General features: G+C 45.1%; 1 protein-coding gene across 1 annotated transcript in view; it reads right to left on the bottom strand.

The window, feature by feature from the left end:
- Positions 1-10,687: 10,687 nt before the first annotated feature.
- LOC115094795 (protein Wnt-7b-like) overlaps positions 10,688-12,315 on the bottom strand; it is a 46,603-nt gene continuing 44,975 nt past the window's right edge. Inside the window, exon 4 of the mRNA XM_029608005.1 lies at positions 10,688-12,091. Coding sequence (XP_029463865.1) covers positions 11,612-12,091 — 480 coding nt within the window. The 3' untranslated portion in view covers positions 10,688-11,611. The remainder of the gene's footprint in view (positions 12,092-12,315) is intronic.

Genomic DNA, 12,315 nt, shown 5'->3' with positions numbered 1-12,315 from the left:
TCCCCCGTCCGTCCCCCAACCAGGTCTAGTCAGGAGGCTGCAGGCCCTGTTGGGAGATGATTGGCGTTGGCAGGGGTGCAGCTGTTCATCACTATTGAGGGAGTGGTGGCGCCTGGTGCCCCCCCCCCCCCCCCCCCCCCGAGCATGATGCCCCAAAGCCGGCCCTGTTCTAGAGCATTCTTTCCTCTGAAAAATTTTTGTTTCTTGTATACCTTTGAGATATTTGAATGTCCTTCTCTTTCTCTAAGGCATACACATTTAAGTCCTTGATATTACGTTTGAATCAGACCCTGCACCATTCTGGTAGTTTTTCTTGGGATTGCCTACATCCTCTATACCAGTTTACATCCTTTTGGAGGTACGTCTTTCAGAATAGGACATAGTGTGCTAGAGGAGGTCTCACCAAGCACCCTGTACAGGGGCATGATCAGCTCTTACATAGAAACATATATTAACATAGAAGTGACGGCAGAAGAAGACCAACGGCCCATCCAGTCTGCCCAGCAAGCTACGCAGTTTATCCATTTTTATCCCACTTTTTCTCCCTCCCACCCGTCTCTATTGGCTTCCAGCACCCTCCGGCCCCAATTCCCTTCCACCCCTCCACCAATGCAGAGAGCAGCACCATCCTAGTGAACATCCAGCTCAATCAGGGGTAGCAACCGCCGCAACCAGCAGGCCACACCACTGCCCCTTACCCACCCCTGTTTTGTTTGCTTGTTTGGTTTTTTTTTTGTTTTTTGAGATGGCAGCCCTCCATCCTTCCGCTCCGTGAAGGTGGAACACCAACCACTGGCCACTGGCATCCCGCTCCGTGAATACCTCAGTGGCTACTGCCGCTCCGTGCAGTGTTTGCTGCCTCCTCTCTATTTATGCCCACTAGACTTGATGGATCCACAGTGTTTATCCCACGCCCTCTTTTTTTGCTACTGGTTATGCCTCTCTCCCCGTGCACCCAAGCATTCTTTATCCTCCCAGCAAAGGATAAAGGAAAAAGGCCGAGGCAGGGAAGCTCGCATTCTGGAGATGAATGAACGGCTGTGTAAATAATGCTAATGGAAGTGTTTCAGCTTCCTGAATTCTGAGATGATGTTTTAAGGACTGCTGAGCAGAGATAGGTCCACTTGTCGAAGGGGCACAGTGTCTTCCAGCACAGCCTGACAAACTTACTGAGGAGGGCTTTAAACTAGGATCTTTGGGGATGGGTGAACAAAACGCTAAGATAAGTGAAAATCCTCAGGTAAGTAAAACAATAAACACTTCTACAGAAATGGGAAAAACGTACAACATCTGGAATGCTATGTACTCTAATGCTCATAGTATGGGAAATATAGTCCAGGATCTAGGGTTAGTCATGGAAGAACTTACTTTCATGTAGTGGCTGTCACAGAGATGTGCTACAGGACTGAGATATAGTTATACTGGGCTACAATCTATTCAGGAAGAACCAGATAGGAAGGAAGGGAGAAGGTGTAACACATCGCCAACTGTGTACCCTGGCAGCAATGCACCTTCATTCTAAGATGAGCCCTGGCATCATGCTCCATTCTATGGACCTGACTTAAGGTAAGCCAGCTGCTCCTGAGCCTTTTTAGGCTCAGCAGATGGAATTACTGAAGTGCCCGCTGATGACATCAGCACCTTCCAGGCAAACAAGCTCAGAGCGACAGATCAGTGCCTCAGCAACAGGTTCTTTGGGGATTCCTCTGCCAAGGTTTCGTCCCTCTCTTGATTCTGTCTCCTGTCCCTGCTCTTCTGCTGGCCTGCTTCTGTGTCAGGTGTGTCCTGACAGAAAAAAGGTTGAGAACCACTGTTCTAGAAGCAGAAAGATCCTGGATTCTCTACAGGGAGAACTATTCTGTCAACTGGTAACGGAACCCACATGGGAGGGGGGCAATACTGGATCAGGGGTTTAAACATGAAGATAGTGTTTCTGATATTGTAGTGGACAATCATGGTGGTCTTCGGTCTTAGAACACAAGAGATGAAGGTTCATTCAAAGGCAAGGATCCTAGAATTCAGGAAATCTAACATAAGAACATAAGAAAATGCCATGCTGGGTCAGACCAAGGGTCCATCAAGCCCAGCATCCTGTTTCCAACAGAGGCCAAACCAGGCCACAAGAACCTGGCAATTACCCAAACACCAAGAAGATCCCATGCTACTGTTGCTAATAATAGCAGAGGCCATTCCCTAACTCAACTTGATTAATAGCAGGTAATGGACTTCTCCTCCAAGAATTTATCCAAACCTTTTTTGAACCCAGCTACACTAACTGCACTAACCACACTCTCTGGCAACAAATTCCAGAGCTTTATTGTGCAATGAGTGAAAAAGATTTTTTTCCGATTAGTTTTAAATTTGCTAACTTTGTTACAATGGAAAAATCTAGGGAAAATAGGACAGTGGGCAAAATTAAAAGGAGATATTATAAGGGCAATTAACCTTTTTATTAGGAAAGTAAATATTGGAAACAGAAACATTCTTGATATATATACTTTCATCCATTTGTGGGCTATATACAAATGATTGTGGTGATTTATTTTTCTCTTTTTTTCTCATTTTCTTTTTCTGTAATCAGATTCATATGTCTGATTTCTCTGGCACGATATTTCTTGTGATAAGATTCTTTAAACTCAATAAACATATATTTAGAGACCTTTATTTTTTCAGTTTTTTGTTTATTTTTTTAATTTTCCCAGGAATGTATCAGGCTTTGTTATGTCAAGAACAAAAACAGGAGAAAATCAGTGGAAAAATGTGGCTCATTATTTTTTATGGGAGTTTATCTTGGTGGACAGAAGCCCAGACAATAAGAGAATATTAAACAGATTCTCCCACTCACCCTCTCAGCAGCTTCTCTATCACTACCCTCATCCCCTAGTGGCAGCTCCAGGCTTCCCCTCTCTCCTGAGGCTCCTGCACTTCTGCATTTGTGCGGGGCGACGGAGCCTACTGGGAAGTGCTTCTAGTGGGCACGGCCCTCTTCAGATGCTACACCGGTGACACCAAGCAGCAGGAACTTTGGCTGCCTGGGGGCAGGTGAAGGCAGGACTTGAAACGCCACATCAGCAGCACTGGAGGGCCAGCGCTGGACCTGAAAACCATGCAGGTGCTTTGGCCCACACTGGGTTGCAGCAGCTGCTGGAGGCTCTGAGACGCTGCATCTGCAGCCCTGGAGCTGCTCTTTAATCAGCCTAAAATTAGGGTGAAAATCAGTTTAAACCAATTGTAACTTTTGGAAAAATCTGGAAATTTATGGGTGAAAATTGGTTTAAAATAAAAAGGTCAGACCCTACATATATAAAAAAAAAAAACCAAACAAAAACCAGAGAGACCTCCAAACAAGCAGAGAACTCCTCACAAAGAGTTGGTCTTCGTTAAAAGTCGAGGGGGGGAAAGATACAACTTTTCTGGGGCACTTGGAATTGCACTATTCAGGATAAAGTCTTTGCGTTGTTAAGTTCAATCACAGAGTAGTTTCACTTCCCTCCTGTGTGTGCCCAGGTGACCTCCAGAATACCCAGTGACCTTTCAGAAGCTACAATCCTTTTCCAAATTACCAATCGTCTTTTACACATCCAGGGCCATCTCTTCAGTTCTTTAGACTCGCAAGATGCCCCTCTCCACATTCCTATCGATAAATCCCACCAGCAATTTTTGAACTTATTGCTGCAGGGCAGGTATTACCAGAACAAAGCCTTGCTATTTGGCCTTACCTTTGCTCCGAGGGTGTTTAAGGAAGTCCATAGTCCTCTTGGTGGTTTCTGGATGATGACCTGTTGATATGGGCATCATTTCCGGAGCCAGTGCAGGCAAGAGACAAGGCTGTGTCTCTACTACAGTCCCACAGACGGACTCAAAATTGGGAGAAATGCTCAGTTACTACAAAACAAGACGCTTTCTTATTAGTCAGGGGCTTCTCATTTTGCCTAAGGAAAAGAAACAAACTATAAAGACAGAGATTGAAATGTCGGACATTTATTGAAGAATCAGTTAGAGACAGAGAGATCTGGACTCTCTTCGAGAGGATCTCCTCAGGCAAAAGTAGCAGAACACCCTCAAGGGAGGGGGTTGATACTGGACAAATGGAGAAAGTGATGCTAATGTCCAGGGAGGTGGACCTTTGAACGCCAAGTAGCATCAAAGAGTGGGGTTTAAAATGAGGGTAAATGCAGAGATGGGCCACACAAAGGTCAGGACGTCAAGACTACCAATTTCCTTAAGATAGGGGAGTACCTTAGGGAGACACAGGCCAGGTAGGAAAATCTTTCTACAGGAGCAGAACAGTGTGCTAAAGTAAAAGGAGCTACAGAAAGGTTCACAGATCTATTAAGTCAGGAAAATAAATAAAAACGGGAAAAAGAGAACAGATTGAATTCCAAGGAGATGGCTGAGTTTTAAGGGCAAAAAGATCTGCATTCAGAAGCTGCAAGGGATCTGAGAAGGGGCTCAACACAGAAGAGGGTGGAGGAGCTGCCTAGGCCTGGTGGTTAGAGCAGCAGGTTGGAAGCCAGGGTTCAAAGCCAGCTGATGCTTCTAGTGACCTTTGGCAAGTAATTTTACTCTCCATTGCCTCTGGTACAAACTTAGGGGCTTGTTAACTAAGCCATGGCATTTTCCCCACATGATAGAGGCTAAGGCTGGGTGGTGTCATTTTGAAAAAATATCAGTTCCAGGCCCCCACTGGACCACCAGAGGTAATTTTTGTGACCAAAGGGAGAGTCGGGTGGAGGTCCCGGCTTTGGGGACAGAATTTTTTTGATGAAGGGGAGGGGCTGGGGCGGGGCCTGGCACTGATATTAAAAAGTGTATTTTTCCTTTATTTTGACAACAGGCTCCAGGAACAGTGGGAGAGTTGTGGGGAGTGGGTGACAGGGGCTTTTCTGTACTTTCAGGGAGGAGCTTACCCCTAGACCTGGGGCTGCCATCGTGCAATCCTCATGGGGCATTTAACACGGCGGTATTTTTCCCTGCAATATTTAAGTGCAGGGAAAAATACCATGGGAATCACAAAGCGGCAGGGCCCATGACTGTGGCTTTGTGACGCCCGCAGTATGGTACCCTTGGGGAAAAATACTACAGCTTAGTGAATAAGCCACTTCAGGTCAAATAACCCAGCCTGTGAATTTTTTGGCAAGCCACATTATTTGATTAGCATAGTTTAGGGTATTTATAAGCTGATTAGCATGCATTTGCATGCTAATCTGCTCATTTAAATATGCACAGTGCCGGGGCTGAAATAGCATAAGGTATTTGAAATATCTCACATTATCCCCTTGTTAGGCCATTTACTGCACAACAAAACTGGGTTTTTCCCATGGTAAATGGCCTTAGTGAATGAACTCCTTAGATTGTAAACCCTCTGGAGACAGGATAATACCTACAGTACCTGAAAGTGGCTGGTCTGTCACAAAAGGAGGAATATAAATCAAATTAAAGGCTATCTGTGGACTTTCTTGTATTTTGTTTAAAGATTTTTATTATGCTTATTATGTATTATATGTTGGTTGGGTGTTTTAACTGATATTCTATAACTGTAATCTGACTAGAACAACATGTCCTGGATTCAGCAGAATATACAAAAAATTTAAAGAAATAAATTTTAAAAACTGTGAAAAACAGGGAAGGTAATATGGGAGGAGGTTGTAAATGCAGGCCAGTTAATCTGACCTTAATAACCTTGGTAGTGGATATATTCATGGAGTCACTACTGAAGAAAGGAATAGTGGAGTAGCTTGAATCAAAGGGCTGCAGGATCCGAGGCACCATGTTTCTACTGGAAGAAGAATGTTAAGGATATGCACAGGAAACAATCATTTAGTTCTGTTTGTCTTGGGATTTTGTGGTTGCATTTTAAAGTTTTTTTTTGTTTACTTCCACGCACCAAATGCACATTTACACATGAATGAATTTGTGTATGCACATAAAATTAACTTAATACATATAAATACGATTTTGCATTCATAAATTATTAGTGTGTGTAAAGTAACAAAACAAACAAAATACATATCCCTAATTAGTGAGTCAAATAAATCTCATCAAATTTTTTTAGATTGGGCAAGCAAAGAATGAGATCAGGGGTGTGCAGTGAACTTGATGCGCTTGGATTTTAGCCAAGCTTTAGACATTGCCATGCATAAGAGGCTCTGGAGGCACAACTATGGGTGGGTCAGGGCCCACCCATAGGTGAGCTGAAAGGAGGAAGTGGTTTTTGGGCCACGCTGCAGGAGGAGAACGAGGCAGCTGCTGGGAGGGTGAGAGAAGACACAGGCCCACATGGCAGGGAGGAGGCAGAAACAGCGCAGTGTGGGTGGAAGAAGAGGCAACAGCACTGCAGAGGGATGTGAGGTCGGCAACAGCTCAGGAAGCTGGAAACCTGTGGTAGTTGACCAGAGGAGGGAGGGAGGAAACCTCAGAAGTGAGAGGAAAGGAAAAGGGCTGGGTTCTGGACAGAGAGAGAGAGAGGGCTGGGGTCAGGAAGGTGAAAGGGGAAGAATACTGGGGTCCTGAAGGGGAAGGAAAAAAGAGGAAAAGAAAGGCTCTGCAATGTTCCCTGTAAGTTGTGCATATGTGTGCACTCTCAGGCAGTGAAACAAGCACCCGCAGAAAAACATAGCATGCACAATGTAAAGAAAATAGAATGTTGTTATTCAAAGAACGCTGTGCATACATTTGTACACTACGTTGCACACAAGAACTTTTTTTGTGCACGGAGCCCACAAAAACGTAGAGGGAGCATTGGTTAGCAGGGAAGGTTTGCCTTTTTTTTGCAGATGATACAAAGATCTGCAATAGAGTGGACCCCTGAGGGAGTAGACAAGATGAGGCGTGATCTAAGCAAGCTCTAGGAGTGCTTGAGTGCTCGGCAGCCAGGATTCAACGTAAATAAAAGTGCAGAGTCATGCATTTGTGAAGCAGACATCCAAGGGAGCAGTACACAGTTGGGATTTAGATACTGCCGTGTGCCAGTCAGGAGTAAGAGTTCAGGGTGATCATGCCTGAGGACATGCAGCGTGACAGTAATGAGAGCCAGAGGAATGCTAGGATAAGTGAGGAGAGGCATAATCAGTAGAGAAACGGAGGCTGAGTCTATCTGAAGAGGTAAAAGATACACTAGACTGGTGGTGGTTAATGGTTATTCCAGAACAACCTGCAGGAAGGAAGGCTCTCTGAGTTGGTACAGTTCTTGCATGCTGTTACGGCTGAGGCGTGACTTCTCTCAGCGACTGTAGTCATGACAGGACGCTTTGCTTCACATGAATGTTTTGTACTTGAAAGCCTTACAATACCTGTCTGCATTTCAAGACTCATCTGCTAGGCAAAGACATCACAGTACACCCTATTTTATAATTGCTGACGTATATCAACAAGTTTGGGGTATAAGAAGTCAAAATATGCTTCAGGAAGCATACCATTTCTTTTGGGCAGAACTGCACTTGTCTAAGATTACAGCAGTGTGTGTGCCAGAGGAAAAAAAAACATGTTACGTCAATTGGTTGAACAGATACAAACTGAACCCAGAAGAGTGGAAATTAAACATTCAGGTCTTCCACTGGATTTGTGTCGAGTTGGGGGGTCCCTGTGGTGGCTATGATGGCCTCTCTCCATACGCAGAAACTAGATCATTCTTACAGCAGGAGCATGGCCCTTACGGTGGAATTGTCCAACATATTCTCTCAACAGTGGGAACCCAGATTCCTGTATCTTTTTCTACCCTGGAACATAATTCTGAGAGAAGTGGATAGGGCTGAGATTTCTAGGACAGAACTGATTCTAATACCGTAGCTTCATTCTGGCCCAGATGTTCCTTGCTTCCAAGCCTCCTAGAACATTCTACAGTAAGTCTGTTACAATCATCCCTGACCAAAACCTTGCTTAATCAAGGCTCTGTATATTTTTCAAATCCAGAACATCTAAAGCCAGTGGGCTGAAAGGTTATTACAAAAGAATTAGGGCTATTCCAGTAAGCTAGTGGATTTTCTTCTGACATTCTAGAAGATTTTTTACCAATAAAATATGTTGTGCTGTTTGGGAAAAACCTCCTGGTGATGTGCAGCGCAATAAAAAAAAAAACCCACTGAAGGCCTCTCTGGATATAATTTTGCAATTTTAATTTAAACGGCAAAGACTAAGACAGTTGCTACTGTCAAGGAAGATAATGCAGCAATCTTAGGCACTGGAAGTCACTGGCTGCCAAGAACTTGACATGCCATTTATGATTTTTAAAGGCTGCAAAATTGACTTTTCCTAATTTTGGCCATCCATTCCTGACCTGGAACCTGAACTTAGTCTTGAATGCCCCAATGGGAAATGCACAGAAACAAAGTATAACAAATAAAAACAAAAAATACCTTTTTATTGCACTAACTTAATACATTTCTTGACCAGCTTTGTAAAGTTAATACATCTTCAGATCAGAATAAAATGAGCACAAAATGACGTTACCAGAAAATATGGAAATATGCCTTTCTGATTCACTTATATTCTCTGGTAATGCCATCTTTTGATCATTCTATTCTGACCTGGGGAAGGGAGTATTACCTCCCAAAAGCTAATCAAGGAATGTATTAAGTCAGTCCAATAAAAAGGTATCACTTCATATAATTTTGCTTTTATTTGTTAAACTTCATTTAGGTGCATTCAAGTGGATAGACACTATTCCAAAAATTAATTCCATGTTTCATTTAATCAAGAAATTCATTTGCTTACCTTATTCTCCTGACCCTAAGAATCTTCACTCTCTGGATGTTTGCAGCTAGTAAGAGAGAATTCCCAACAGCCAGATCTTCCACAATGAGTTGGGAAATGGACTGCATATCATAGGCTTATTGAGTGAAGCAACAAAGGTGATCAAGTCATATTCCACCACAGCAGTGTCAATTTCATTTGCTTAAGAACTGAAAAGCATCTGTTGAACAGATCTGTAAAGCAGCGTCTTTGGGTTCTCGCCTTAAATTCGTCAAACATTACAGACTGGATAAGTAGGCATCATCCTCTTGTGCTTCCTGCAGAAGGAAAGTGATTCAGCCTACACTATTTCCCACAATATTAAGGTACAGCTTTGGCATGTCAGACTGGAGTGGCTGAACAACACAGTGAGATGTTTGCCTTACTTCAGTCCATTCCTGTTTATGGTAGTTTCACCACACTGCTCTGAATGGATCCTCCCTGATCATGTTAATCTATGCTTTTTTGTTTTCAAAGTTTAAAGCGTTAATCAGGTGTGTGACGTTTCTTTTTTTTTTTTTTTTCTGCTTTGGAAGTGCTTGCCTAGGAAGAAATGGAGCTTACGGAATCACGCAGGTTGGAAGAGACTGTCAGATCGGGTGCAATCTTTGATGTCCCTGTTAGTCAGTCTCAGTCTAGAGGGAGAGAGCAAAGCCCAGCGGTCTGGACAGAAGTAGCAGAACTAACATCACAGGAATTGACGGCGGAAAGCCAAACGTTTCCCTTTATCTGTCCTTGCTCCAGCAATCCGACCAGTGCAGCCCATCTGTTATACTGTATCATGTCATTATAAGGCCTGCCTTAGACATCCTGTTGTATGTAAACAGGTGTGATATGTCAAAACGAATATCGGTATAGAAAAATAAATAAATAAATCTCTCTACTCCCTGCAGCGTAAAAGGGACATCACTGTACAGATGCACAGAACTCACATCCCAAACGTTACTCCCCAGGAGCTCATCCTCACCTGTCTCCCACACCACCAGGGCTTTCCCCGTGCCTTCCAAATCCCCTCCCCCTCCTCTGAAATCCCAAGAATCGGAGGAGCTGCAGCTTTGGGATCTACCCAGCGTCTGAATTCATCAAGCTCCAGCCACCAGCCTGCTTCAGTGGGTGGTGGTGGTGGAGTTCCTACTTCTATATAGGCTAGCGCCAGCTTGCTGGTGTTTAAAAACCCATGGGCAGATTTTAAACCTGATGTTTTCTGGAAGCAATGCCAACCTGGAGAACATTAGCTGCTATAATGGTAAAAAAAAAATTACCCTCACCACAGAAACAACTGAGATCTTTCCAAACTTCCAAATCACAAAGAATGTAAATTTCAATGCCCCCTCTCCCCCCAAATAGACATATATATGGGCAGAGTGCAGTGCGCCGTCCCCGCTCCAATGCTGCACACCGTGGCCCTTGCAAAGACCTGCCTGCATTCTGGACGTGTCCCTTTGCAGAGTCTCAGGCTGAATGTGCGGATACAAAAAAGGCCTCCATCACCCTCAGGGAAAGCAGTAAGTCAGTTGGCTCTTTTTGCCCTGATGCCTCTTCCCTGTATCCCAGAAGCCTTCGATGTCTCCCCTGCTTCTTTAATCTCTCTCTTTTGGAAAGGTAAAGTGAGCCCTGTCACTGTGCCTTCCCGCAGGAGAACACTACCATGGCCCTGTGCTGGAGGGAGCAGAGTGACGCTGCCCGCCACAGCACGCAGGGCTCTGCTCATTCAAATCTCTGTTACAAGAGCTTTTCTCGTTATAAGAATGTCTTTTCATAGCTTCTGTTGGTGGGGAGCAAGGTGGGAGTTCTGTTATAAGAACACTTCCCTCAATCAAACCATAAAAATCCCACCGAGAGAGAAATGGGCATCAGCAGGCCAGGAAACCCCCCCCCCCCAAAAAAAAACTCACTCCTGCAGTCCCACAGTCTTTTTCATCTTAGACTTTGATTTAATTAAAAATTAAAGCTTAAACAGAAATGGAAAACATTTGCCAAGTACTGCAATAATAATAACAACAACACAAAAAAAAAAGTCACAAAAATCAACATATATCAATAAATTATTTGTTTTGTTTACAATTCTTTAGGGTCAAATTCAAGGTCTGGGCCAGACTTCCAGCATGCAGAAACAGCTACCACTGGCTCTGGTCATCGCAGGCCACTTAAAAAATTAAGACAGACTGTTACAGGAAAGTATCTGTTCCTCTTTGTGCAAAAGTGCAGTTTTTGTGTCACCTAGGAAGTTGCGTTTGCATTTCTGTGTGTTGGTGGGTATGATGGAGGAGCAGCTCAGAATCTCCCATGCTCCCCAGGAGGTTTGGTCTGTAAATGTGCAGGGAAACAAGAGCACAACAGGGTCCCCTCCAATGGCCCAATGAGTTATGGCTTGGCAGAGGCTCTGAGGCAGTTTACCTCTCAGACTATCCTCCTATGTACTTACTTCCTATTTCTCTTTCTCTCTCTCCAGAGCTTGGAGGGTGCTGGGAATCCTAAGCTCCAGAAGAGATATTCAGAGCAACAGTCTAGGGCAATCGAGGCTGCTGGCTGCAGGTGTTCCTGAAATTTAAAGCAAAAACTTCCCATCTGTCTGTGGCATCCTCTGACAGCCTGAGCAGATGAACCAGGATGCTCTCACGTTCCTTGGATTCAGCAACCTCAGTAAAGGAGAGTTCTGTCCCTCCTCCACGTTATGGAGAGGCGGAAGGCAGCTACAAGTTCTCTGGGAGGGTACAGCAACTCCAGTTGCTCTCTTGCCACTGACTTCTTTTCTCCGCCGAAGCCGCTCAGTTACAGGTATGGGTGTCCATGCTCTCACTGCAGATCACCTGGCAACATCTGAGAACGTTGCAAAATCGCTTCCATATGCATGTAGACGTAGTGGCAGGCGCGGCGGTGCTCAGTTACATGTGTAGGCATGCGTGCTCTCGCTGCAGGTGCTGCAGGTCACGTGGCAGCACCAATGGAACTTGCAGTGGCACTGCCACGAGCGAGTGTACTGAAAGGTGCTGTAGCCCCGGCCACAGCACAGCGAGTCGCAGCTGTCTTCGTGCAGTGAGGTCCGGTTGCAGAGCCGGCCCTGGGTTCCTGTGCTACCTGTGGCGATGTCTGCCTCGCAGAAGCTGGGCGAGGCCTCAAGATACACCAGGTCTGTCTCCGCTGGCTTCTGATAGCCATGGGGCAGCTTGAGCCTGAGGAAGGTGGGCTGCAGTTGGCGTCGCCCAAGCACAGCCTCCACCATCACCGCTGTCTGGTACTTCTCCTTCAGGGCAGAGCCCAGCTCTCGGAAGCTGGGCAGTGTCACCCAGCAGGTCTTCATGGTGCAGGAGCCCGACACCCCGTGGCATTTGCATTCCAAACGCAGGAACGTCTCCAGCATCTAGAAGCCATCCAGCACCAGGTTGAGGGGGTCACCGCCAACCCAAACAAGCAAAGAAACAAAAAAAAAAAAAAAAAAAAAAGAACCCAATGAGAAGAGCCCAGAGAATGCAGCATTAATCATATTGGGGGATTGGGGGACTGGAGTGTGGCTTGCATGGTGTGCGGGGGGAGCTACTGGCCCACTGGGAGGGAAAGTGATGCACTGATTTGATTTGGGATGGA

The sequence above is a fragment of the Rhinatrema bivittatum genome, chromosome 1, assembly GCF_901001135.1.
Source record: "Rhinatrema bivittatum chromosome 1, aRhiBiv1.1, whole genome shotgun sequence".
Lineage (NCBI taxonomy): Eukaryota > Metazoa > Chordata > Amphibia > Gymnophiona > Rhinatrematidae > Rhinatrema > Rhinatrema bivittatum.
Note: the sequence above shows the minus strand (reverse complement) of the source record. Positions and strands in the feature narration are given on the sequence as shown.